Source organism: Podarcis muralis, chromosome 14 (assembly GCF_964188315.1).
Source record: "Podarcis muralis chromosome 14, rPodMur119.hap1.1, whole genome shotgun sequence".
In the NCBI taxonomy this organism is placed as follows: domain Eukaryota; kingdom Metazoa; phylum Chordata; class Lepidosauria; order Squamata; family Lacertidae; genus Podarcis; species Podarcis muralis.
In genome coordinates, this window is record NC_135668.1 from 2,965,327 (window position 1) to 2,991,715 (window position 26,389).

Consider the following 26,389-nt stretch of genomic DNA (forward strand, 5'->3'; position numbering starts at 1 on the left):
ATGCCAGTGCAGCTTCCGTGCCCTCTCCTTCCTCCTTCCTCACCTATTTTTAGCCTGAAGCCTGGAGAACTTTGATATATTTTTCCATATACTCTTTTATCTTCCTTCCCTTCAACATCTAGTTAAGAAAACAAAGTGAGTTGTGATTTTCCATGACAAATTTTTAAAAACAAAATGTGAATTTATTAAGATGCTATTACATTTTAAAATACAGTCCTTACTTAATATATATTTTTTGTTTAAAATGCTTTACACAAAAATACAAAGATAAGAAAAGGTGTCATTTCAGAGAGTTCCATATTATTCTTGGATTAACTTGTATGACAATCATTTCAGTACCAGAAACAAAGGATAAAGGCTTAGTTAACACATCACTTCATAATGATGCTGCTGGGTTTGGGGTTTGGTTTTGTTTGTTTTTTGCTGATGGAATACAGGCATACAATGAAAGGCATCTGCATATTATATCAAATAGCATCACCAGACATGCAAAGCCAAATGATCATGTAATTGCACAAAACTGTTATGCAAAAGTAAACTGTGAGTGGCAAGGCTACCAAATTCTATTACATGTCATTGTTGTAATCATGACGTTGTAAACAACTTCTGAGATAATGCTTAAAAAGGAGTCTCAAAGAAAGCCTTTGCTTCAATATACCAGTGGGGTGTGGGTGTATGTATGTGAAGCCACTTTCTGGATTCCATTGTGAGCACACTCTATAACAGCCTTCCCTGACCTGATACCCTCCAGTTGCTCTGATGGGTGTTGTAGTCCAAAACACCTGGAGGGCGCCAGATTGGGGAAGCTTTCCCTTTCATGTGTCTGGGTTCCTATTTTTGTCTTTTTGCTTTTTCTGCTGGGGAAGAAGAGGCTTGCAGATTGACTTGTCTCCTTAAGCCTAAGAGTTAGGGGAACCAAAATGCTAAGTGTAGGGAGGAGACACAGAGTGACCACCAAAAAACCCCCTTGGTCCGTGGGAAAGAGGAGAGCCACTGAAATGGGATTCTGCATACAAAGCAACTCAGGATCCAGCTGCAATACTTTTAAGTTTATTGTACGCAATAGGACTACCAGGAGTTAAACATAAACCTTTGACCTCTAATTTTACTTAGGTAATGTGCTTAATGGTTTGATTAAAAAGAAAAAAACCTCCACCTTTGCAGGGGGGAAAGCAGCCTCCTGGAAAGAACAGGAAGAACTTCCGTTACTCATAATAGAATGCTGTTCACAAAAGGAAATAAATTATCATATATTATTTAGTTGTAATGCTACAAAGCTAACCTTTGTATAAGTAACTGTGCCGTTCTGTGCTGAAGCTCAGGAGGCTACAGGATTCAGTGGCCACTGCTGTGCTACACCAGCAATATGCCCGTGTAGGAGCACATCCAACTCAGTCCCAGTGCACAACTTTGAGACTACAGGGTGCATATATGTGCACCTTTCATGGAAGACTCCTGCAAGCTCTGCTAAGACAAGGGAGAAATAAAAATCAAGTTTTTTTTTTAAAAAAAAGTAAGGTTTTTAAATTTAATAAAAATAGATCAGATTTTCAAATTTTTAAACCTGGTTTTAGTTGTTGTTTATTCATTGTTAAATGCTAAGTTTCTCTTAGAAATAACAATATGAATATGAAATAATCTAGATTTTAGCATGTTGGTTCTACAGTGTATGTGCAAATTGAATCAATGTCTCTAGCAGCTGTAGTAAATTAAAGGCTTTTATCTGTAAATGAAGAGTGCTTCCAGACAAGGGTTTATTGTGGGATTAGTGTTATCTTGCATGCACGTTTTTCTCAGCGTCCACATGAACATCATTGCCAGCCCAGATTTCCCCACATTTAATCCAGATTTACTCTTTCCACAAAAACATCCAGTAAGTTTTTTAAAGAAGAAAAAACCACTTGCCAACTCCCCATTTGCTGTATCTGAATAACCCGCACAACCCGGGGGCAGAGCTCAGTGGTGGAGCAGTTGCTTTGCATGTAGGAGGTCTTGGGTTCTATCTCCAGCATCTCCAGGGAAAGCTGGGAAAGACTCCCTGCCTGAAAACCTGGAAAGCTGCTGCCAGTCAGAGTAGACCATCCTGAGCTAGATGGTCTGGCTCGGTATGAAGCTTCATCTTCTTTTCCTCCTGTGTCATAAGGGTGCAGAGCTAGTTGTGAATAGATTGTGCATTTCTGGTGTGTGCAAAATGGAAATGCTTGCAAAAGCAGGTTTGTGGGGTAAGTATCATCTGGTTCTCCAGCACACGATTCAGCACCTGCTGGTGTTTGTCACATTGGCACTGGGAGCTAGATGCAGGAGGGAGGGGGAAAGGAACAGCCACCACTCTGTTTAAATTTCTCCCAATTCCCAGCATTTCTGTGGGACATTCTGGCAATTGACTTGTAGATCAGGGTACAATGCAGCTGCTATTTCTTTTCTTGAGCAGGTCTCATAACTTTCACCTGCTTCTATTCATAAAGCAAGTTTCATTTCCTCTTTTGCTGCTTCTGCAGTCATTGAATACAAATGTCCCTTAAGCAAGTCTTCAATTTTCTCCCTTAGAGTCTACCTATCCACCCTTACTGTAACTCAAAGATAGCACCACCCCCACCGCATCTGGAGTGCTCTGAAGCAGTCCCTTCCTATCCAATGTCCATTAACAGTTCTTCCACAAGGCAGCACCACCCATGTGATGCTATCACTTAAGGCAATCACCTCTGTTCGACATAATTTGATCAGGAACTATAGAGACCTACAGGGTACATTAACAAATGATTTTTAGGAAGGTGCAGGAATTTGGGGCTATGCCAAACAGATAATACAAGACTGTGAAGGCCAAGACATGTGTGCAGACGTGTAACAGTAGCCTGATGTAGGGGTGTGAGATATTAATATTATTATTATTATTATTATTATTATTATTATACCCCATCCATTTGGCTGGGTTTCTCCCGCCACTCTTTGCAGCTTCCAACACATAAAAACATAATAAAACATCAGACATTTAAAACTTCCTGATACAGGGAGGAACTTTTAGATGTCTTCTAAAAGTTGTAGTTCTTTATCTCCTTGACATCTGACGGGAAGGTGTTCCACAGGGAGGGCTCCACTGCCCAGAAGACCCTCTGCCTTGTTCCCTGTAGCTTTACTTCTTGCAGTGAGGGAACTGCCAGAAGGCCCTTGGAGCTAGATCTCTGTCCACTCTGAATGATGGAGGTGCAGACACTCCTTCAGGTATACAGGGCCAATGCCACTTAGAGCTTTAAAGGTTAGCACCAACACTTTGAATTGTGCTTGGAAATGTACTGGGAGCCAGTGTAGATCCTTTAGGATTGGTGTTATATGGTCCTGGTGGCTACTCCCAGTCACAAGTCTAGCTGCTGTATTCTGGATTAGTAGTAATATCTTAATTAGATATCTTAATCCACGATTTCTGAAACAATACACAAACTGAAATGTGGCCTTCCTTAGAAATTAGCACTTCTCTGAATTTTGCAGTGTGATTCTCTAGCCAACCTATGTTTACAAAAATGCATGTACAGTTGTACCTTGGTTTTTGAACAATTTAGTTCTTGAATGTTTTGGCTCCCAAACGCTGCAAACCTGGAAGTGACTGTTCCAGTTTGCGAACTATTTTTGGAAGCCGAATGTCTGATGGGGCTTCCTCAGCTTCCAATTGGCTGCAGGAACTTCCTGCAGCTAATCAGAAGCCGCACTTTGATTCCGTTCAAAGGTACGACAGTACTAAAATGTGCAAAAAAAATGCATGGAATAGTGAAAATAGCACACAATAGAGTATATTCGGGGAAACTTTCACAAAAGTGTGTATTTTAGGCATACAAAGATTTGTATTTTATGATAAATTCACACTGAAATACTGCTGAATTTTCATAAGGACTAATAAAAAAATGCTGGTGTGTGTGTGGAGAACTGAATTTAAGAGTGGAAAAATTAGAAACCAAGAGAAGCCAAATCAGGCAAATTTGTGCATTCCTACACAGGTGGTGCTGTGGTCTAAACCACAGAGCCTAGGCCTTGTCGATCAGAAGGTTGGTGGTTTGAATCCCCGCGATGAGATGAGCTACTGTTGCTCAGACCCTGCTCCTGCCAACCTAGCAGTTTGAAAGCACGTCAAGTGCAAGTAGATAAATAGGTACCGCTCTGGCGGGAAGGTAAACGGCGTTTCTGTGCGCTGCTCTGGTTCACCAGCCATGCTGGCCACATGACCCAGAAGCTGTTTGCGGGCAAACGCCGGCTCCCTCGGCCAGTAAAGCAAGATGAGCGCCGCAACCCCAGAGTCATCCGTGACTGGACCTAATGGTCAGGGGTCCCTTTACCTTTACCCTGATGCCCCTTTTTGAGCAGAAAAAGCAGCTTTTCGAAGGGCAGTTGGGACTGGACAAGGTTGCTCCCCCGCCCCATTATGCTGCTGCAGATCACCTCCACCTTGGATTTTGCCCCTCATGGAAGTTCTAATGTCCATTTGCAATGGCATAGATGCAGTTGGGAAAGTTGTAGAGAGAGGACATCATTTGAATCAGGGGTGTGAGTTAAGTTTCTCCATTTCTCCAATCTTGACTGCATTTCCAGAAATAATCTTTTCAATATAAAGAGGGCCACCCGAGTAATGCCATGTGCGTCTGAGTGTAACATCTAGTTTTGCCCTTAGATGCAATCAAAGTTTCAAGTCCCCATTGTTGTCGTTCACCTTTTGCTTGCAGATCACCAAAAAACACCCCTGCCTTAAACCAAGGACATTACTTGCTGAGTCACATGATAGCATTTGAGGTATGGGAATCACCTGAAGCGAAAGCGTCCCCAAACAGTAAAATCACAAGCTTAAAAGTTCCTGTATTGGCCCGAATACAAGACACACCCACAAATAAGCTGCACCTTTAAATTTCAAGGCTTATTTGTGGGTGCGGCCCACCTCCTGGCACTACCACCCTGAACGGGGGGCAGGGGGGGCGGCTGGTGCTGGTGTTTGGTTCCGAGCGCGCTGTGCGCCTGCCTCCCGGCACTACTTCCCCAAACTGGCACCCAGGGAGGCTTGGGAGTGGCAGGTGGACTGCACACTGTTGCCCCATGCTCCCGGGCTGCTTCCTGGCGGGGGGGGGGGGGCGGTAGCTGCGCTGCTTTGCCGGTGGCCTCTTCCCCTTCCCCCTTCATTACTGTGGCTTGGGGGAGGCTTGGGAGATGCGATCAAGACGGGCGCCATTGTCCTGCACCCCCGACAGCCCTCGTGGGCAGCTGTTTCAGCATCAATACCGTAAGGTAGTAAATATAAGCCACACTTTAACTTTTCACAATCAGAATTTGGGGGGGAAGTGTGGCTTCTGTTTGGGCCAATACGGTACTAGTTTTTATAAGCACACCAGCTGGACTGGTGCACTGGAGTGGGTGGGTGGGAGAAACCCCAAAGCCATGTCACATACTCGTGAGCAAGTTTTTTAGTTCAATTTTTTTTGTTTCCAAGCACTTTATCTAATTGGCTGACTGCGGTTCCAGAATACCACCTACTCTTGTGAAATAAATAATACTGTGGTGACATTTCTACCTCAAAAATGGCTTGAGACCATGTTATCTTAATGACCTACTTACACCTAAGTGAGTCTGCCTAAGCATGAAGCTTCTGAGGCCCTGCTGTCTGGTCCTCTCCTAAGAGCAATGAGACTGCTGGGTACAAGAACAGGAATTTCTCAGCTTTGGAACAAGGAGATATGTTTGACCTCAACACTGATGATCTTTAAAAAACCAACTCTGAAAACACATTTATTTAAGTCTGCAGTTGGCTGAACTGTGCCTGAAAAAAAGATTTATCTGATTGCCACTAGCCCAAACTGGCTGACCAGAACAACAACAACAGTGGTGTAAAAATAGTGCCAGTAAGACTCCGCTCACAAAGTCATACCTCTTCCACAAGGTACTCCTTCTTGCCCCCACTTTCTTCCTTGGTGCCACTATAGATATGGGAAACTGCTGTCTCTCAAGGATCCTCAGTGTAGGGAGTTTGCAGGCAGTGAGTGTAGACAGGAATTATCACATACAGTGTTATATGTGGGTATATCCTTGATAAATACCTGTACTGGGTGCTGAGGGAATATACACTTGCCACACACAACATTCACTTTTGCAAGAAGAAGAGCTGCTGATTGTGCCACTTTTTATGTGTGTTAAAAAAGGGCCTCTTGGTGATTCATTCTGCAGCATTGCCCTGAAGCCCACAAAGAGTGCTGTTGGCCTGTCAATCGCTCAGTGAGACCCGTTGTTTTAAGCAGTGGTGCTCTTATGGGTCAGGAGGATCCAGCCTCCAGCTCACTGAACTACATTGCTTTTAGAATCATTGACATAATGAATTAAAGAATCCATGTTGACACTGTTGGCCGGGCCCTCCAGAGGTAGCTATGACCCTCAGGGAGAGCACACCTTCCCTTCACAAAAGCAGGAAGTGCTTTGAAGCAGGAACTGTTGGACATGAATGCATCTGTAAAAGCGAACATAGTGAGCTACCAAATGCAAACTGGCTCTTTAAAGGATGGGCATTTGGGGGTGTCACTTCTACCTGTGGTGTCCTGGCTTAACCACATCTCCCAACTATTGCTTGTTGAGAAAAGGCCATTTTAGCATTCAGTTTCTGCAGAGGCATTTTCTTGTTTTGCTTTCTGCTCTTCCGTTGCAGTCCCACAGGTCACCACTAGGCTGCTGACACTGCTGGCATGTCCTGGTCTATTAAGCCTGTCCTTAATGGACTTGGGTTTTCGAGAATGGCTGTGTAAACTCTTTGACCGTACGGAAGGAAAACCACAAGTCCTGTCAGATTTCACTGACAACAAATTGTCTGTGTGGATCCTTTTGGTGACAGGTGAGGAAGGATGGGAGGCACTGAGACCCACCACTTCACCAACATCACTGTCCTCTTCGGTGTCAGTCAGTAGCTGTTTCCGCTCAGCTTGCATCTCCGCTTCAGACACAATGCCAGGATATTCAGGAGGAGGCTCACTAGCTAGTTTCTGCTGAACCTCATACTTCCACTCAGCAGTCCATTGTTCAATTGTGGAAGGGCACACTTCATCCATGATGGTCCTATACTCTTGGTCCATAATGGTCCGGTTGTTAACTCCTCCAACCATATTTCCACCTTGTGCAAATATGTAACTCCTTGATTTCATCATGCTTGCTTCACAAGCGTTGAATGTTTCAGAAGGGTAGTACCTCATTGCCCTAGGTTTGTCCAAAGGATAGGAGATGGTGGCTTCTAATTTGGCCTTTTCTAACGCTAAATGAGGGTTCTGAATTTTTGGTCCAGTTCCAGGCTGCCCATTCCCAACCATATCTATTTGGTTGAGAGTTTGGGGTGTTGTCTCTTCATTCTTACAGTGTTCCTGCCTGTCAACTGAGCCAGAACGGGATAGAGAAACATTCTGCGTAACATCTAAAGTGTTTTTGCTGTGATCTGTAGAGGCGCTTGTGGCAGAGTGGATACTTCCTTGGCGTTCTGGAGCCAGCTGTAGCTTTGAATCCGCTTTACGCAAAGCCAAGGCTGGAGACATTGGGGTAGGCAGGTCATCATAGGCAAGATCATCACCGTGGTACCTGTACATGTAGCCATCAGAACTGTTTACGCTGCTTTGCCGGAGGAGGTAAGAAGCATCGCATTCCGAGGATGCCCGGGAACGTGTGTGAGTCAGCTCAGCCTTGTCGATGCCTGCCAGTTTCTCCAGAGCATTCGCCATCCGGCCAGAGAGTTCTTCCAGCTGAGAAAGTCGAAGGTCAACCGTCTGGAGAGAGGCTTTCATGAAATGTTCTCTTTCATTCACTTCTTCTAATCTCATAGACATGTTTTCAACTCTATAGAATTCAAGGGGGGGGGGGGATAAATTCATTAAGCAACACAGATTTATCCAGCACTGTCATTATTAGCCTAGAACAGCACTTATGAGGAGGACAGCTGTTTTATTAATTATTAGAGCTTCCAGTTTTACTCAGTTAATCAGTAGGTTATTACTCATTTGTTCATGCCATTGGCTGCCACAAACCTAATTATAATAAAACCAAGAAAAGAAAAGAACCAGAGAGTGTTAGAATAACTTAGAAGGATTATAACAGTATTTTAGCTAGACGTCACACATTCTTCTCTTGCAGTTTCCTTTGGTTGAATTCTTACGATATTTAGAATATTTTTGCATGGTACTGTGGGCACTGCCAAGCTGCCAGAGGGCCCACAGGCAGTTTGTGATACCCCAGCATATTTGGTGACACCTTGCAAATCATCCCAACTTCCTGAGTAAGAAGAACCCCAAGAGTTGCAGGTTAATTCCCTGCCATGGGAGGGGGGCTACTAGGAATGGAAGAGAAATTATATTTTGTTTGCATTTGAATGAAAATTGATCTAATTCATAGCCCTCAAACCAATATGCGATCCTAAGCACAACTCTCCTTCAAAATTTGTGTGTCTCAGAATTTTGGGGTGCAGATGTCCAACCAAGTAGTGCGTACAACAGTGCATGTACTGGAGGAAATGTGTGCAAAATGAATATGTTAGTGAAAAGAACACAAAAACCACACAAGTTGTTTTCAGAAATGAGTATATTAGTCAAAACTATGTGCCAAAATGTGTTTATTGGGAGAAAATTGCACTCAGACGCTGACAATTTTTCATGAGATTTTTAAAAATGCAAATTGCGGTGAAATTGAGGACTGAATTTAAGATGGGTAAAATTGAGAAACAGAGAGAAATGAAATTGGCAGATCCTTCCTTACCTAGGGGCAACTACCAGCAAACTCTTGTTACCACTGAGGAGGTTGTGCCTGTTTCTCCCCTACTTCCCCTTTGTCTTAAGTGTGCAGCATGAAAGTACACTCTGCACAATTTACCCTAATGTATGTAATATATACATTTTTGGATATTCATGAACATATTCACTAGTATGTACAATTTACCCCAATATATGACTTCTAACATTGGTTGGAGAACTGCATTGCAAAATTTAGGTAAAGGGGCCCCTGACCATTAAGTCCAGTCGCAAATGACTCTGGGGTTGCACGCTCATCTCGGTCTATAGGCTGAGGGAGCTGCCGTTTGTCCACAGACAGCTTCCAGGTCACGTGGCCAGCATGACTAAGCCCCTTACCTTCCCGCTGGAGCAGTACCTATTTATCTACTTGCACTTTGATGTGCTTTTGAACTGCTAGGTTGGCAGGAGCAGGGACAGAGCAATGGGAGTTCACCCCATCATGGGGATTCGAACCACCGACCTTCTGATCGTCAAGCCCTAGGCTCTGTGGTTTAGACCACAGCGTCACCCGCGTCTATAAATTGCAAAATTTAGATAAGTGCAAATTCCGAAGGATTGTCATGTTGCAGATTCAAAATATTGTAGATTTACCTTTAAATGTGAACTGAATTGAATTTCTCCCCCATCCCTATGAGTAAGTCTCATTGAATTTAATAAGCCTTTGAGTAGACATGTATATAATTGCACTGTGAGATGAGCAGGATATAAAGAAGGAGGAGGAGGATTTATTATTGGCAGTCTTAAAGTAGAATCTCAAACTTATTGTGTTGTCTTACTCTTTCCTTCAACATCTCCAAAGGACTCTAGTGTTGAAGTCCATGCTTCCTCTTTGCCCTCTGCAACTGGCAAGAAAATAAACAAATTCACTGGCTACCTTTCTGAAGTGACTCTAATACGTTCATCATTTGATGACTGTTCTTCATCTTCCTTTTGTCGGAAATATTCCTCAACACATTGCTCCTCAAATTCATACAGTTTTTTCAATTCTTCATCATTTAGAAACAGCTCTGAAAGAAATTGAGGCAGGGAAAGCATGTATTTTACCCTGTCTATCAAACCCCCTAAACTCGGAAGAGACTACTACCACCTCAATGTGCATTTTCAGGCTACGTGTAATGAACATTAAGCTCTGATGCTGCAGGTCTAACCCCACTTTTCTGGGAGTAAATAGATCTGAGTAGACATGGTGAGGCTTGCAATGTTCAGGTACAGTTCAGTGCATATTCTAGCCTGGAGCCATATGGCAAAAATCTGGCAAGCAGGCAGTAGCTAAACACTCTGAATTTCTATAGTATGTCAGTTTTCACACTGTCCCTTGCAGAAATTAAAATCCAATCTGGAGTCCTGTGTCAGAAAAACTTTTTCAACTGTTGGAAAGTAGTCTAAAATATCAACAGCTCAATCCTGATCATGTTCACTCAGAAACAAGGTCACCATATTTATTGAGATATGCACCCCAATCCTTTTTGTAAACTGCTATGAGGGTTTTTTTCTTTAACATTCAAGTGCTCTATGAATTTTATGAAATACATGCATAAATAACCCGATGCATGCTTACTCACTGTGCTCAGTGAGAAAGTGTGATCAAGGTTGCCCGCTTAGGGCTGGTTCACCCAACTCAGGGACACAGATTATCCCTTCAATATCCTATCCCATTCTGTGTACCCCTTTCACAACCATTTCCAGCACCTACAGTTCCCATCAGCCCCTGCCACTTTGGATAGCAATTGGGGATGATGGGAGTTGTAGTCCAGCTACAGGTTACCCAGCCGCTTTTGATTTAGTACAACTAAGCCTGGTCTCCCCACACGGCAGCATGAGACAGTAAAGTGGCTATAGATGGGGGATGTTTCTGAGTTCTCCCCACCTTTCAAAAACGAAAGGTGGGCAGAAAGTCAAAACAAGAAGGATCACAATTGGAGCCCTGCTGTGCTGACTTCCTGCTTGCAGATGGTCTATGGATGGGACCTTCAAACCCCTGCCTGACCCCTGCTATGGTGCCCAGTCAACCCAGACTCATAGCACAGAGAGAATGTCTTTCCCCCCACATACTCAGTCCTCGGTCGCGTTCGTCTTGGTCCCCTTCTCTTCGTTTCTTGCAGCGGCAGCAGAGACGAACTATAATGATGTAAAGGTGGCTAAAGATGATCATGGGCGGAGGAAGCACTGGCCGATCATGGAAGGTCATGATCAGCTGATACCGCTGGAACTTCCAGACTTGGTTGGAGATGGACTTCACTTCAAAGAAGGTGTTGCTGCAAAAGATACACCCTTGCTGAGTAGCTTCACTACAAAATTGCCAGAGAGCTAAGTAAAAGTTGTGAGAACTCAGTCGTCTCTTCACATGTTGCCAGTTTAAAGTTCCCACATTTGGGGTGGGGACAAGAACATGGCACAGAGAGGGGAAGTTGCCTCCAGAGTGAAGCCTATTTGCCTTGCCATGCAAATGATGGCATCCGTTCAGAAATAGATAGTGCAGATCAAACAGATCTGGGACCAGTTCTCCTTGAGCTTAGGGACTGAAGGGGATTGATTCAGTTTGCAATAGTTAACCTTCCTAATTCACACTTCCTGAAACAATAAGCAAATAGAATTACAGCTACCCTATGGAATTCGCACTTCTCTAAATTTTGCAAGACACTTCTCCAACCAATAAGTGTGCACGAAAGTGCATCTTGTAAGTGAAAATTACCTTAAAAACATGCATTATATTGGGAAAACTGCTTGCAGAAATGCATATATTCGGTAAAATTATGTCCAAAATTCATCAGAAGGGATGCAGACAAAAGTGCAGACAGAAGAAAAATCCCTAATTTGATGCAGAAATGAGGCAAATTGAACTTCAGATTGGAAAAATGAGGAGCTGAAATGGGCAGATTTGTTCTATTGAGATTTCAAGAGTAGGGTGGTGCCCAACAATTGCTGCTCTCATGCCCACATAACGTCTCAGTATGGACTAGAAGGGCAACCACTGGGGAGAGAGTTGCACCAGTTGCCCACTGCCAAAAGGACCTCTGCAAAATATCATTTCTTTTGGAGCTGATTATTTGAAGCATGGCTCAAACTGAGCATTGCAAACAACACCTCCTGGCGTTTGATGTGACGTTAAACATTCAACTCATGAAAGGCCCTTTGTAACATCAAAGCCCATAGAAGCTCTACATTGTCTTGCTTTTTAAAATGCTGATCAGCTTGACCTAAATAGCAATGTTTGCAAATCTCTCTCAGAAATATATTCTGTGAACTTGGTTCACAGAAAATGGGCAGGGAACCCTTTTTCTGCTGAGGACTGCATTCCCCTGGGGTCAATTTGTTGGGGGCTGCATGCCAATAGTGCAGGGTGTGTGCTAAACCAGGTTACTGGAAGCATATTGGCATTTTGTATTTGAGTTTATTCACAAGTGGACAGGTTAAGCATAGGTAGAAGCACAGAAGACCACTGCCCCCACACCAGACCTGGAAAGAGGCAGCTAGCACCCCCAGATGCAGTTTGCTTATGGATCCCAAAGACTTCTTTCTGAAAAACACTTCTAGAGGGGCAGTGTGTTACGCTCTGGTAGCAAAAATATGAAAGTGTCTTGTGGCACCTTAAAGTCTAACAAATTTGTTATGACGCAAGTGTTCCTGAACTCAGGGAATTGGGTTTGAGTCCACAAATGCTTTAACTGGTCAGCTAAACCAGATGAAGGTAGCTGATGGGTCTCAAAACTTTGGTGAGTTAGGCACTTTCTGTCAAGGGTGCTTCCAGTCAAAGGAATGCACATGGCAGAGAGTTCACTCTTGATTGTCAAAGATAACATAGTTGCTTTGCTTCTACTGCTCCAGATACCTACACACACCAATCTGGTATCTAGGCAGCTACTCCCAGTTCCACACTCTATGAAGCAGTTGCAGCAACTGGGGACCACTCCCCCCCTACCAGTTTATGTACCTTTCCAAGTTGGGCTGTGCTCATCTAGCCAGAGACTATGCCTGCATGGAAACTTCCTCTGCTCGTCCCACTTCAATTCCCTCCTGATTCTGGGAGACAGTGGTGCAGGAGAGGGTGGGGAAGCACTTGGTCCTTCACCTGCCTGGCCTGTCTTTTCCTCCTCTTTCTCCAGCTCTGAAACTTCTCCAGCCTCTGATTCTCACCTCCTAGCTGCTATAGGCCCTCACAAACCACTGCCTGCCTCTCCAGCCCCGCTTCCCCCGGTATACACTTCTCAGCACCCTGCCAGTCTATGACACTTCCCCTGCAGGCTCCAGTGGATGGAGCAGATGAAAACAAGAGTGGGTCCAATGGCCAATAAGGTGGTTTCTGCATGTGCTGTAGAGAGAAGTGAGGGGCAGATGGGGCTTGCCAACCTGGGAAGGAAGCCCTTCTAGGAGAAGGAAAACTGTGATTCTAAACCTCCACTGCTTTGTAGGATATCTTTGGGAGAAGAAAAGTCTAAGGAGCAAACCCTACACAAATCTGGAGTGGAGTCCGTAAGACAGTTGGATGGCATCTTGTACACCTCCTTCTGGCAACTCCTGCAGCCAGGATACTGCCAAACATCTTGCTCTGCTTTCCTTTGGACCACATCAGTGAGGCCAAGAGGGTTGTCTTGTGATCTGGGCAGCCAGAGGCAGCCTCCATACACACTGTCCAGGCTTGCACCCCAGGGAGGTCACTTCAGTGCTGCTAATGCAGCCATTGGACTTCACCCACAGAGGCACACTCCATTGTCTCTTGACAGATGCCAAAAACTGGCTGCAGAGGTACTGGAGAAATGCAAATTTTGAAAGGTAGCTGCATTTCAGCTTGTGTATTGTTTTTCTCCCTCATCCCTAATGGTGATGGTTATATTTTACTGCTTGACAATTTGGTGCAATGGTGTTTGGCCATGTAGACCCTTTCACTGTTCTTGCACTGTCTCTTTTCATTTTTGTGAGAGTCAACAAATTACACCCCCAAGTCTTCTGCAGGAGAAGAGAAGCATTAGCAGTGCAACAAAGCATGGCCCATCCCTGTGACTACCAAGCAAGGATGGGTTAACTGCATGACCTACTTCCTACAATGTTGATTTTATTTGCAGTCCCTTCAGATAACCACCATTGTGCATGCAAGAGAATCACTTTCTCTCTTCTTCTTTTTCCCTTTTAAATTTAGCTCTGCGACTGGCATGTGACTCCTTTTAAAATGCACGACCTTTTCAGCTATTGAATATTCTACTGTAGATAGCAAAATAAAAGATAGCTTTGTGAGCAAGTCTGATTTCAAAGGACAGCACCCAAACCGGGCACAGTGCCCAGGACAATGGCATGGATCTACACCCACCAGCAATCCAGTTTTGGATACTGGCAGCAAAAGATAACAGTGTGATTGAGCAGTAAATATAGGCATCTCCCCCGCTTGTGTGTATGTGTTAAAGCAAGCAGTCATATGAGACCTAATGCTAGTAGCAGCTCATCTAAACCCAGGGAGGGCAACTTATGTGGTCTTCCTGCTGTTGCTGGACCACAGCTCCTACCTGGAGGCCCACAGATGTTTCAGTCCTAATCTAAACAGATGAAGCTCCACCCTTCCCTTGCCCTTGTCCTACATACACACAGCACTTTATTCTAGAATCAATGGAGATTGAGTACACAGTCCAAACACAGTCTAGATCTGTTGCATATGTTTCACCCCAGAAAAGGGCTTCTTGGGAAACTGGTTTCATTCTGAAAAGAAATGTTCATTGCAGGTTGCTTCTGTGTTACCCCGCAAAATTTTAATCAGAAAACAGATGGATGTAGGCAGCCCTGGCAATGCCAGGGTGTATTCTCACCTGCCCAAAGTCTGGTGTGTACCAAGATCACAGTCACTCCTTGCCTTTCTATTTCCCTGGGACATGTGCAGGGAGGAAAAGGCATGAATAACCTGATCAAGGGGAGGGTTTTCAAGTGTGTATCAAGTATCCACCCCCACCCTTGCTGACAGCAGGGTGATAGCATCTTGACCTAAAGCAGCATGCTCATGAAGAGCACAAACAATTCCAAATTGAGGGAAACTTACATTTCTTGTGCATGCAGCCTCGCTCTCTTTGACCACAGTTGATCCTTCACCTACCTTTCTCAGGGTCCCCCTAATAAACTCCACCAGACTTCTTCACAGTAGGAAGGAACCCAGAGTGAGTAGCTCCCTTGTAAGCAAAACACTCACTTGAAAACAGCAATCAGCAAGTTGACCAGGAGAATGTTGGCTACCAAGAGGTAGCAGGCCATGATTGCGGGAGTCAGCCATGCGCCAGGGATGCACTGAGGGAAACGCTTGCCATCCTCATCATAAAGGTTTTCCCCACAGGGAGCTGAGGATGGAATTGGCTTATGGTTATTCAACATGGAGCACATACAGTGAGGGCTCTGTGTAACTGGGGGAAGATAGAAATCAGAGGGACCCAGCCCAAGCTTGTTGTAGTGCCCAGGGCACATGCTTAAGTAACTGTCCTTTTTGTGGGGCAGTCCAGCCTCTGAACACACCCAGATGGGCTTACACAAACAACCACCTTCTCCCTCCCATGCACATTTCTGATTTCAAAAATAGCAGCCCCCCACCCTCCACAGGCATTCAACTCCGTGGGGCCAAATCTGGTAAGGGGCAGACTGGTGAAATCTGGCAGGTCAGGGCAGAATGTGAGGGGAGGGGGTGCAGCCTGTTGGCTTGTGGGCAGGACCAGGGCAGAATGAGGTGGGTGGAGCCTGGCAGTCTAGAGTTCTCCGGCTTCTGAAAGCACAGTTTTACTGGCTGGGACTAGAACTAATTGGGTACCCAGGTCAGTGTACGTTTGACTCAGAGTAGGCCCACTGAAATTAATAAGACAGGACCAACTTAGGGCCATTTCAATGGGTCTGTGAAGCGCCTTTCTCACAGAAGCAGGCTCCTTTAAAGACATTCAGAGTCATACTATTACCATAGCTGTCAACCTTTCCTTTTCTTGCGGGAAATTCCCTTATTCCAGTGCCGTTTCCCGCTGCTTCCCGCTGCTATTCCAGATTGTTAGATATCCCGTAGACTGTCCCCAGGATAGGTGAGGCTGCTGATCCCTTATTTTCAAATATGAAAGTTGACAGCTATGACTATTACAGAGCCAAGATTCACTTCCTTTATCACAGATATTGGAACTTTTTAAAAGCAATCACACAAACAGCTGGACAGCTTTAAAAGTCTCTTCTGAGGATTTTGGACTATTGCTATGGAAATGGCATAGGTCTAAACCCTGCCCTGGTTGTCTAAGATGCTGCAGAGATTTGTTGCATAATTTGGGTTTCTGATGGGTCAAGACCCATACCTCAAATCTTCAGCTGGCAAAGGTGGGTGTATGAGGTTTTAGGTGGTGGTGAATTTGGGGACCAGGTCATGACAACATGGCAGTGGCAGGTATAGCACTAAAGCTAGATGAACTCTAATTAAAGGGTCACGGGGGTGGGGTGGAATCCACCAATAAAAACATTTAATTGCTTTGTCAACTCCCTGCAAAGACTTACGATTAATTTCCATGGCATAGACTACCCAGCGTTCCGAAAGCAAAGAATAAAAATGCAAAAAGAAGCATTTTAAAAAGGAATAAAAGAACAAGAGAACAGTAGGGAAGGAAAAACACACATGTGACTGACAATATGGTTGCTCTTCAGCTGCCAGAGAAAGATAAGGCCTTCAAATGTTTTAACAGGCAAGAGACATGCTCTGAAACAATGGCTCTTGTCAGGACTCCAGAAGGCCTTGCAATTTCCTTTTCTCCTGGACTTTCCGAAACATTATGTATGGCAGCGTATTTGTGGCAATCAAAAGATAATTACAAAAGGCAGCTGGCAGATGATCATGTAAATATTCAAGCTATTTCAATTATGTAAGGATGACGTGGGCAGACTCTCACCACAAGCACAAAGCACCACAAGGCAATTGCACAAGATGGACAGTGTGGCTGCCCTGGGAACACATTTTGCTCTCTGGAAACACACTCTGGAGTCTAGATCTGCCTCCCAGAGAGGGATCTCAGGCTACAGCAAGGGTCAGGGGCTCCACATGGCTCAGGTCCAGAAGGGAGAGAGGAATAGCTGCTAGTGGGAGATTTCAGCAAGCATCAGTCACACACTGTAAAGCCAAGAAAGCTACAAACCGTAAAAAGCTGGATTTCTATAGAAATATGCACACCATGTTAAATTGAGGCATTCTTTTTTTAAAGAAATTAAAACTATGCAGAAGGCTCGCACCTTCAGTCATGCCATTTAAAAATAAATAAACGAGACAATGGTTTTTGAACAACCCCACTTGAAAGAAATGCAAGGGTCATTCACAAAGAATATGGTGGTGGTGATTTCCTTGATGCTCATTTTATTCTGCAAAAATGCTCAGCTGCTCCTTAACTGTGTAGGGCACACAAAAGCTTCCCCTGCCCGGCAGGGCTTCTTCACTAGAGAACTGTGTGTTCACGGGACTATTTCCTCCCCCTGTTGACTGTATTATCAGGTTCTTAAAAGACTCAAATGCACACAGGTCCATAACACAAATTTGCCTAAGATTTGCTGACAGAAAAGAGGTTTTCTGTAAAAGGGAAGGGATATACGAATGCTCTTTCTTTTTAACTTGCAAAATAAAGGGAATTGGCTTCGGGTGAAGACACAGTTTGAAAGAGATCATCATGTCTGCCACAAAGACAAGCTACAAGGCTGGTTCATTTCTGGGTCCAATTCAAGGGGCTCATGTTGGCGTTCAAAACCCTAAAGGGCTTTGGCCCCAAATATCTGAGAAGCTATCTCCTTCTGTACAGACCCTTCTAGGTGTTGAGATCAGCAGAGTGAGCCCTAGTGGTAGTTCCACATTCCTCTGAAATTTGGTGATGGTGGCACCCCACCCTTTTCTGTTGCAGCCCCCTAAGCTAAGGGATTCCCTCCCTGCAGAGGTGTGCCTGGGACCTTCATTGTGCATCTTTCAGCAAATGCTGATGATGTGCCTCTTTGCCCTGGTCTATGGACACCTGAAATGTGTGTTTTCAGGAACCACCCTATAATATGTAATCTGCTTTAACTGTTTGTCATTCTGAATTTTAAATTGCCACAACCTCCCTTGGAAGGGTGGGCAATAAATAATTGTAATGGCAGCAGCAACAACAACAAGAAGAAGATATGCAAGCTCTTTCTGTTTAACCTACAAAATAAAGGGAATTGATTGAGGGTGATGGCAAAGTTCAGAGGTGTTCAATCATGTCTGCCACAAAGACAAAGCTACAATAATCGTAAGTAGAAAAAGTGATGCCGATTCCAAATTAAATGTTGATTAATTTGGACCCGATCATCTGCCTCAGAAACAGGAAACAGAATCTTACTATGAATTCTGTTCTTACGGTCTATCTGGTCAGCAAACACCTCTCCATAGATCATCCAGTAGGGCATGTAGAAGATGTTGCGGACCAGTCTCCAAGACGGCTGCTCATCGGGATGCAGGATGGCTTGACGGGCAACTCCAAAGCTCATCAGGACCACCAGCATAATCACCACAAAGTACAGCATGTCAATCATCTACACCAAGAAAGAGCGTAGAGCAACATATCAAGAAAGGATCAGCGTAGAAATTACTGAAAAACAATATGAACACGATCTGTTATATATTTCATTTATGAATCACTTCCTATGAAGCCAATCAGTTCCAGACCTCAGCTCTGCACCTCGTTAATACCTGTCCAACTCTCGGGGCATGACAATGTACTCCTATGGAAACTTTTAAAATATAATTTGGGTAATCTTCTAGGTGACTGGGGGTGGGCAGTTGCTATGGAAAGGGCCTTCTCAGTGGTGTCGTATCAATTATGAAACAGTCTCCCCAGGATTATTTATCTGGAACCAAAGTTTATGAGTTCAAGTAACCAGCTTAAATGCTTTTATTTGCCTGTCACATATAATGACAGTTGATTGTTTCTGACTTCTGCTAAAAAAAATAATCTGCAATGTGTTTTTGATGATATAGTTATCATTTAAATTGGAAGTCATGTTGTAAGTTTTTTTAAAAAACTGAAAGGTGGGCTATAAAAGTTTTACCGGTAAATCATAATTAACATTCCCATCAACTTCAATGGATCTTAAAAAAGCATCACTTTGGCTGGATCGTGACCTTAATGTTTGGATACATCCAAGTTTCTGTTAGCAAACCCTTGCAACAGTGTTCAATTTGTGCTAAAATGGAGGGCTAGGGTTGCAAAGAGCCATCTGATGAAACATTGCACAGAAATACCCCAATTCATATGGGGTTGTAACAATTCTCTCTGGCTCCTAGTCCTCCAGTAAGTATCCAGTTCTCCATTCAGTTTCTTAGGGCTTCTTGCTTTCGGATAAGCTGCAGCGCCACTGCCTTTCTTTAATACCTGCCATGACACCTGCCCTCTCTGTTTCAAAACATAGTTACTTACCATTTTTCCAATCATCATGACATAAGGCCCCAGGTACTTATTCACACCAAAGATGTCCAGTACTCGGATGTACCAGAAAATGATATCCACACAGTAGATAACTCTTCCATAACTCATATAAGGCTGGTTTTGCAAACGGAGAATGGCCCCAACCAAGAACACAGAAATAGCAACCAAATCAGTGATGTTCCAATATTCTTGTAGCCACACTTTTATTTTCTGACTCAATTTACCTGGTTCTGACATCAAAATCTGAAAACAAAGTGGTGGGAAGGGAGAAAGAAAGGTGTTTAATGTGGCAATGGGAGAAAGAAGCTTGAGGCTTACTAGCTTCTTCAAACCAGTTTATCCTACTTCAGGTCCCTTGGGCATTCAGACACCCCAGTGAACATGTGGATTGTAGGATTATGCCAGGGGGAGTGGCTTTTGCATCCCTAACTGCTTTCCTCCTTCCTTGTGACATCAGAGCAGGTGGAGAATTTCAAAAGAACAGTTGCCAGAATGGTTGGAATTACCTCTCTTACTTTCTCCAATGCCAGAGTCACAATGTATGAAATGACAACCCATTCCTGGAGTGAGGGCCAACGATCCATTGGTACCAAGATTATATAGTTGAACAGCATTAAGTACCCTAGGTAGGATATCTGGAAAAAGAAATAAAAAGAGACCTCACATTGCATTTTTGGGTTGATTCATTTGTAGGGATGTTGGGTGATGGTGGTTGCACAATGACGATGACACTTCTGCTTAGAAACCCAAAGCAGGGTTCTCCCCCCCCCATTTACAATTTTTTGTTGTGTTTTGGAAACCAGTAATTACCAGTAATTTTGGAGTAGGGAATAAAGAAGTGAGAGGCCAGCCTACCACAACACTGAGCTTTCCAGATGTTCTAGGCCATTGTTCCCATCAGCATGGCTAATGGTCAGCAGTGACACATTACATCAGCAGGAGAGAATGGAACATGTTGTTTTCACCAAAGGATGAAAATAATTTTCACTCACTGTGTAAAACCAGAACTTCACAATTGGTGCATTATAGAATTCGTAGATCTTCGTTCCAATGGGAAGGCTCCTTTGCTTTTTGTTCCCATCTTCTTCATCACCCTTTCGGGAACCAGTATCAGCATTTGCATCCTGAAAGACAGGTAGCTTAGGATCATAGATTGTCCCCACTGGAGGGCTCTCATCCATTCAAGGTTAAAGGGGGTGGGGAGAGAGAATGTCTGAACATAGACAAACTGTCCTGTTTGCTTGCTTGCTTGTTTGCTTGTTTTTCTATAGGCACATATTATTCAGTTGTAAGAGCCATACTAGAACCTTCATTACTTAAGGCAGCGGTTCTCAACCTGTGGGTCCCCAGATGTTGTTGGACTACAACTCCCATCATCCCTGAGCTCTGGCCTTGCTAGCTAGGGGTGATGTGGGATTTGTAGTTCAACAACATCTGGGGACCCACAGGTTGAGAAAGGCTGACTTAAGGTATGTAGACTTGTCTGTAGTCAAATAGGTTGTTCATGCTTCAAAAACCTGCAAAGCCTGTTTGCCAAAACAACAACAGTGGTTCAAAAGCAATGAATGTGAACAGTAGAGGAAAGTGCACATCGAAATGCAGTTATTAGTGAAATAAATATTTCAAAAGTTAGGGGAAAATGTTTGCAAAATGTATATTGTTCAAAACTGCATAAAAATCTGTTCATCAAAGGAAATTCACACTAGAATGTTGATGGATTTTCATGAGATTTTCTCAGCAGATTGCTGGGGAAACGTGGAGCACTGAATTTAAGGTTGAAAAATAAGAAAACAGAGAGAAACAAAGATTGACAATATCCTTCCTTGGAACTTGCTGAAGTTCTGAGGAAGAGCAAGAATCTCAAATACAAAATCCTCAGCATCCCTGACTGAGTTACAATTCTCAGCATTCTTGGCAATTGGGGAAGCCATGATGACTATTAAACAGGGAATAAAGGTGAGACATGTTTGTGGTGTTGAGAGGCTTATAGAGATGGGCTGCCACTGACCACATTTTCTTCTTCTTTTTCTTTCCCGACTTCATTTTCCTTTGACGTTTGGTAGGAATAGTCATCAGAGGTACGGAACTCCAGGAACAGGATGGTAGGAGGTATGAGGATCCCCATGATAACCTGCATGAGAGGCAAGAGCCATTTATGATTTGAAATTTATGGTTTAGTTGCATAGGATGCAGCTCAGGGCCAAACTAGAAATTCCTGGAGATGTCTGATTGGAGATCAGTGATCACATCACCTGTCTCTTGGTTCTACTTGTTTAAACCAGCATGTATTGAAGGGAGGGGGAACTGGAGCAGGACTGTGGCTCTGGAGGAGGCATCATTCCTGCCCCCAGTACTATTCTCCTCCATATATGTACAGTTTTCCCCTCCCTCCTATATAGCAAGCCCAGGTGCCTGCAGGCCTAAGCAGTCCATGCCTACCTTAAGGCCCGGATTTTTCCTCATGCGCAACCTCCCCATCCACATGTCTGTCAGTAACATCTGGCTGCAGGTGTGTGCGATGAAGTCCCTGTGCTTTGCTGCCACTGCAAGTTTCAGGCAAGTAGAGTTGCTCCAGTTTTTCAGCTCATATGTCAAAAGTTTCATGGCTACTTGCTCATCATGCTTATATGATTGATCCAGCAGCTCAACAGCAAGCTGGCCAAAATCTCTGGAGAGATAAAGAATGCCAGATTGGCTAGCAGCTAACAAATTAAACACGGTAGTAAAATTAACATCACAGGAACAATGCAACAGGTCAAAGCAGTAAAGCCAGTAAAATCTATTAAAATTGCTTATTAAAACCAGTCTTGAGGATGTACTGGAAGACCAGGGCAAGTAAAGTCTTCAGCTGGTTCTGAATGGACTTCAGGTTCAGTACCAGGTGATATTTCCTGGGGAGGACATTCAAGAGCCAGGGGCCACAACAGAGAAGACCCTTCTGTCTGATTCAACTTGAGAGAGCTGAAGGACTCAATCAGTAGATCATTGTAACATTGGGGCAGGTTCATGTTTAATACTAAGAAAATATAAATATAAACTATATACCAAGAATATATAAATATAAAAAAGCAGAACAGGAACTAGAGAAGGGCCTTAGCTCAGAAGGTCTCAGCTTAGACCGAGAGCCAGGGACAGGCCCAACGTCATCCAAATGAGCTTCATAGCTGAGTGGGGTTTTCAATCCTGGTCTCCCAGGTCTGACAACCTAACCGCTACACCACACAGTCCAGCCCCACACTCTGGGTGACTAACTTTGAGTTGTTGTCCAGGTCTTGAGAGATGTCATCCACCAGCTCGCTCTCTGAAGACTCGTGGGCCATGGCTTTGTAGAGTTTGCAGGCCACCAGTGCCTTGGCCATGGTCTCCTCTCCACGTTGCCAAAGGAAGAGAGCCATCTTCTGCCGCTTCATCAGCACTGCCCAGACCATGAGCTCATGGAAGGGGTACTGGAAGCGGCTGACTTCTGGGTCATCCACATCAATGTCTATCTCCTCTTCCTTCTTCTTCTTTTTCTTCTTTTTCCCTTTGGTTGGAGGTTCATCATCCTAGGAAGGAGCAATTGAGTTACCGTAATTTCACATTTAGGCTACATTTTACTGGCGTTCCTGCAGATTATTACAGGTTGTGCCCATGAATAAAGATAGATGCTTAAGGAAAAGGCCATGCACTGCTGTTAAGTTGAAGGTTAAGCCGGAAATACAAGCATGCAGAATCACTGTGCCTGAATTGTTAGTAGAAGAGTGCCTTCTTATGGCGATGACAATGCTTCCATGCAAAGCGTCACTGCAAATTCACAACATGTGCTTTTCTGTGGGTATCACAGCTTATGATGTTACCTGTGCAAACAGCACATAGACAGATGCAGGTCCTTCAGACCGATGCATCAGTCATCCTACCTTCAAATCATTTGGCATGATGTTGGAGTTCAAATGAAATCACTGGGAAAGGACCTAAACCTTCTAAAGATCAGGTTTCTAAATAAATGACCCAGCAGTTCCCAAACTGTGGCTGAGGTACACTGTAGTGCCATGAGAGAACTGCTGGAGATCTCTGAGAAATTAATCCATAATTATTTACAGCAGGGGTGCACAACCTGTGGCCCTCCAGATGTTTCTGAACTACAACTCCCAGCAGCCCCAGCCAGCATAGCCAGTGATCAGGGATGATGGGAGGTGTAGTCCCACAACATCTGGAGGGCTGCAGGTTGTGCACCCCTGATCTACAGGCTTTTGTGAGCTCAAAGTGCCCTCTGTAAAGTAGGCTGACCCCCTGCATCTCTGCACGATTATCTGCCCCCTTCCCACTGCCTTCCAGCCAGCCTCTGCTGGACGCAGGTCATACTATAGCATCTCAGCATCACGCATGGCTCGGCCTTTTGGTGCAGAGGTGCAACACAACTATTTGCCTTTAAAGGGGGTTACCTATTCTGTCTCTGGATGAATCGCTGATCTGGCTTGGGGCCCTTTCAACCAGCCCTTGCTAGGCATGGCTGATCCTGCTGTATCCCTGTTTCAAGTGTGATTGAGTCATGCAGGCACTCTTGGTGCAGAGAAAGGCTAGAATGAGCACATGGGCAAGCCAAGTCACATGCGAAGCAGGCGGCGACAAAGAGCGTCTTGAAGAAGGCTGAATGGAAAGTTCACCTTTGAACATGAGATCTTACGCCGGAGGACCCAGCAAAGGGAGAACTATCCCATCTCCTAAATGGGGAAGGAGGATGGAGCATTACGACTGGAACTGGAGGCAACGAGGAAGGAGGTAACAGAAAGACAGTCTGGGCAGTGGAGCCACAGCTAAGGGTGGGGCAGGGAAGCCTAATTAGAGGGGAAATACCAAATACTAACCATTTCTTGACAGCCTAGAACAGGGAGGCTTTCCACAGTTATTGTTCTTCAGTGGGTAATGAGGAGAACAAGTGGAAGTCCCTGAATTACCTACCAGGGTGCTGAGGGTTGTTAGGACACCCCTATTGACCCTCACAGTTACAGTTCAGAGTTCCCTGGGAAGAGGGATTTGTTGTTAAATCACTTTGTAAGTTGTAGTTCTTTGAGGGGAACAGGGGTATCCTAGAAACCCTTATTTATTTAATTTAATTTAATTTATACACTGATTGTAACAAAAGCAACAACCTCAAAATGACTTACAAAAGGTAAAACAGTAAAATCAAGAAAAAATCACAACCATACTTTAAAGCATACAAAAGTTAAACAGATTAATATTACCTCAACTTCCTAATCAATAATGTTTTTATCAGGGGGCAAAAAGAGTACATTCATACCTTGGAAGTCAAACGGAATCCATTCCGGAAGTCCGTTCGACTTCCAAAACGTTCGGAAACCAAAGCTCCTGCAGCCAATCGGAAGCCGTGAAAGGCCCGTTGGACGTTCAGCTTCCAAAAATAGTATACAAACCAGAATACTCACTTCCAGGTTTGCGACATTTGGGAGCCAAAACGTTTGAGAACTAAGCTGTTAGAAAACCAAGATACGACTGTACAGTGAAGGCATCTGCTTGATCTCAAGAGTCAGGGAGTTCCAAAGTATAGGCATTGCCACACTAAATGATCAAGTTTTCCCAATACAGAAGGGGTATTATGTGGCCCCTGTAGTAGTGCCAGTTCTGCTGATAGGTCGATTTGGCACATGTGGGGTAAGGCGATCTGTAGGTAAACTGGTCCCAAGTTGTTCAGGGCTTCATATATTAACACCTTGAACTTGGCCTGGTAGCTAATCAGCAACCAGTGCAGATCTCTGAGCACAGGTGTTCTTTATTGACAAGGCCTCACTCCTGTCAGCAATTATGCTGCAGCATTCTGCACTAACTGCAGCTTCCAGATCAAGTGTGAGGGGCGCCCCATATAGAGCACATTGCAATAATCTGGTCTTGAAGTAACCAACACATGAACTGCTGTGGCTGGTCCAGGAATGGCTGTAGCTGTCAAACCAGTCGCAGTTGGTGAAAGGCACTCCAGGGACAAAGCTGAATCCAGAGGCACCCCCAAACTGTGAACCTGCTCCTTCGAAGGGAGTGCAACCATAAAAAACTGCAACTCCTGGTATTCTTTGGGGGACCATGACTATTTAAAGCAGCCAGAATTTAGTCCCATTGTTTCTTCCTGTGTGGACTCAGTCTCCCACCCCTCTCAGAACAGGCAGTGGCATGCTAAGACTCACATGTGAACATGCTGCCACCTCCTGGGAGCAAAGGCACCAGCAGATGTGCCCTGCAGTGGTGCCTGGCCAGCTGCACGTGGAATATCTCTAGATTTGGGCCACTGTTGCCCATTTTAAGCTTTTTAGGCCCAGCCATCTCCTGTCTCAGGAGGGATGAATGCTTTTGTCATGCACTCATCAGAAAAGACAAAGAGATGTCAAAGAAGATTAAGCCTTGTTGATGCCTCCTTTGAACACGGCAAAGCTGCTTACCAGCTTTCAGGGCGCCTGGCTTTGCTTTGTATTTATATATTTTATATCTGTGATATAACAATAAGTTCTTCTGCCCATTTAGAATAAAGGCTTATACACTTTGCACAGGGACACTCTCCCCTTTATCCTAATAGCTCAAGGAGCCCCCAGAAAGCATGGGTTGGTCTGAGGTTTCCAGAAAACCTATGTGTTATTTAAGAGGATCATAATGGGATGAAGTTGGGGGGATGCACGCAAACAGCTGCTCCCTTCCAAATGCAATAGGTGCAGCGCACATGTGGAACAGCTGCTACCAGAGCACTCACTGCAGGTATGCATCCATTGCTCTGTCCTGGAAGAATCAGACCAAATGAGGTAATCCATCTATATGTGATTCCAGCAGTCTATATGGATTTTCTCTCCTGCACCTAAAAGCACACAGCTTGAACACAAGTTGCTGCATGCCAATAAACTTGGAAGCAAAATGAGATGATCCCAAAAGAAGGTAGTGGTTTTTTAGAATCAAAGAACTTGAGAGTTGAAAGGGATGCCAAGGGTCATCTAGCCCAACCTCCTGCAATGCAGGAATAACAGTTCAAGAACCCCTGGCAGGGGGCCGCCTAACCTCTGCTTTAAAACTCTCAAGCAGCTCTTCCCATCCAAAAGTTCTTTCTGATGTTTAGTCAGTATCTCCTTTCTTGTCATTTGAATCCATTGGTTTGGGTCTTGCCCAAACATGCCATGTGATAAATTTACTCCCCCTGCCCCTAATTAGAGAAGAAACTTGTGTGAC

The 26,389-nt window shown here is 44.3% G+C and overlaps 1 protein-coding gene across 3 annotated transcripts; it reads right to left on the bottom strand.

Moving 5' to 3' along the window:
- Positions 1–5,744: 5,744 nt before the first annotated feature.
- Positions 5,745–26,274, bottom strand: TRPM1 (transient receptor potential cation channel subfamily M member 1). Of its 3 annotated transcripts, none has more exons than XM_077919204.1 (12): positions 23,836–26,274; positions 22,445–22,737; positions 21,632–21,860; positions 21,201–21,323; positions 20,185–20,316; positions 19,699–19,827; positions 19,184–19,435; positions 18,125–18,299; positions 14,947–15,091; positions 10,833–11,035; positions 9,655–9,787; positions 5,745–7,833 (listed from the first exon to the last, which is right to left on the bottom strand). In XM_077919204.1, exons 2-12 carry the CDS (start codon positions 22,618–22,620, stop codon positions 6,606–6,608), a joined length of 2,925 nt encoding a protein of 974 aa, XP_077775330.1. In that variant the 5' UTR covers positions 22,621–22,737; positions 23,836–26,274; the 3' UTR covers positions 5,745–6,605. The 3 variants fall into 3 exon arrangements, with proteins under 3 accessions (XP_077775330.1, XP_077775328.1, XP_077775329.1); XM_077919202.1 differs by having other exon boundaries at positions 18,107–18,299; XM_077919203.1 differs by lacking the exon at positions 23,836–26,274 and having other exon boundaries at positions 18,107–18,299; positions 22,445–23,829.
- Positions 26,275–26,389: the final 115 nt, after the last annotated feature.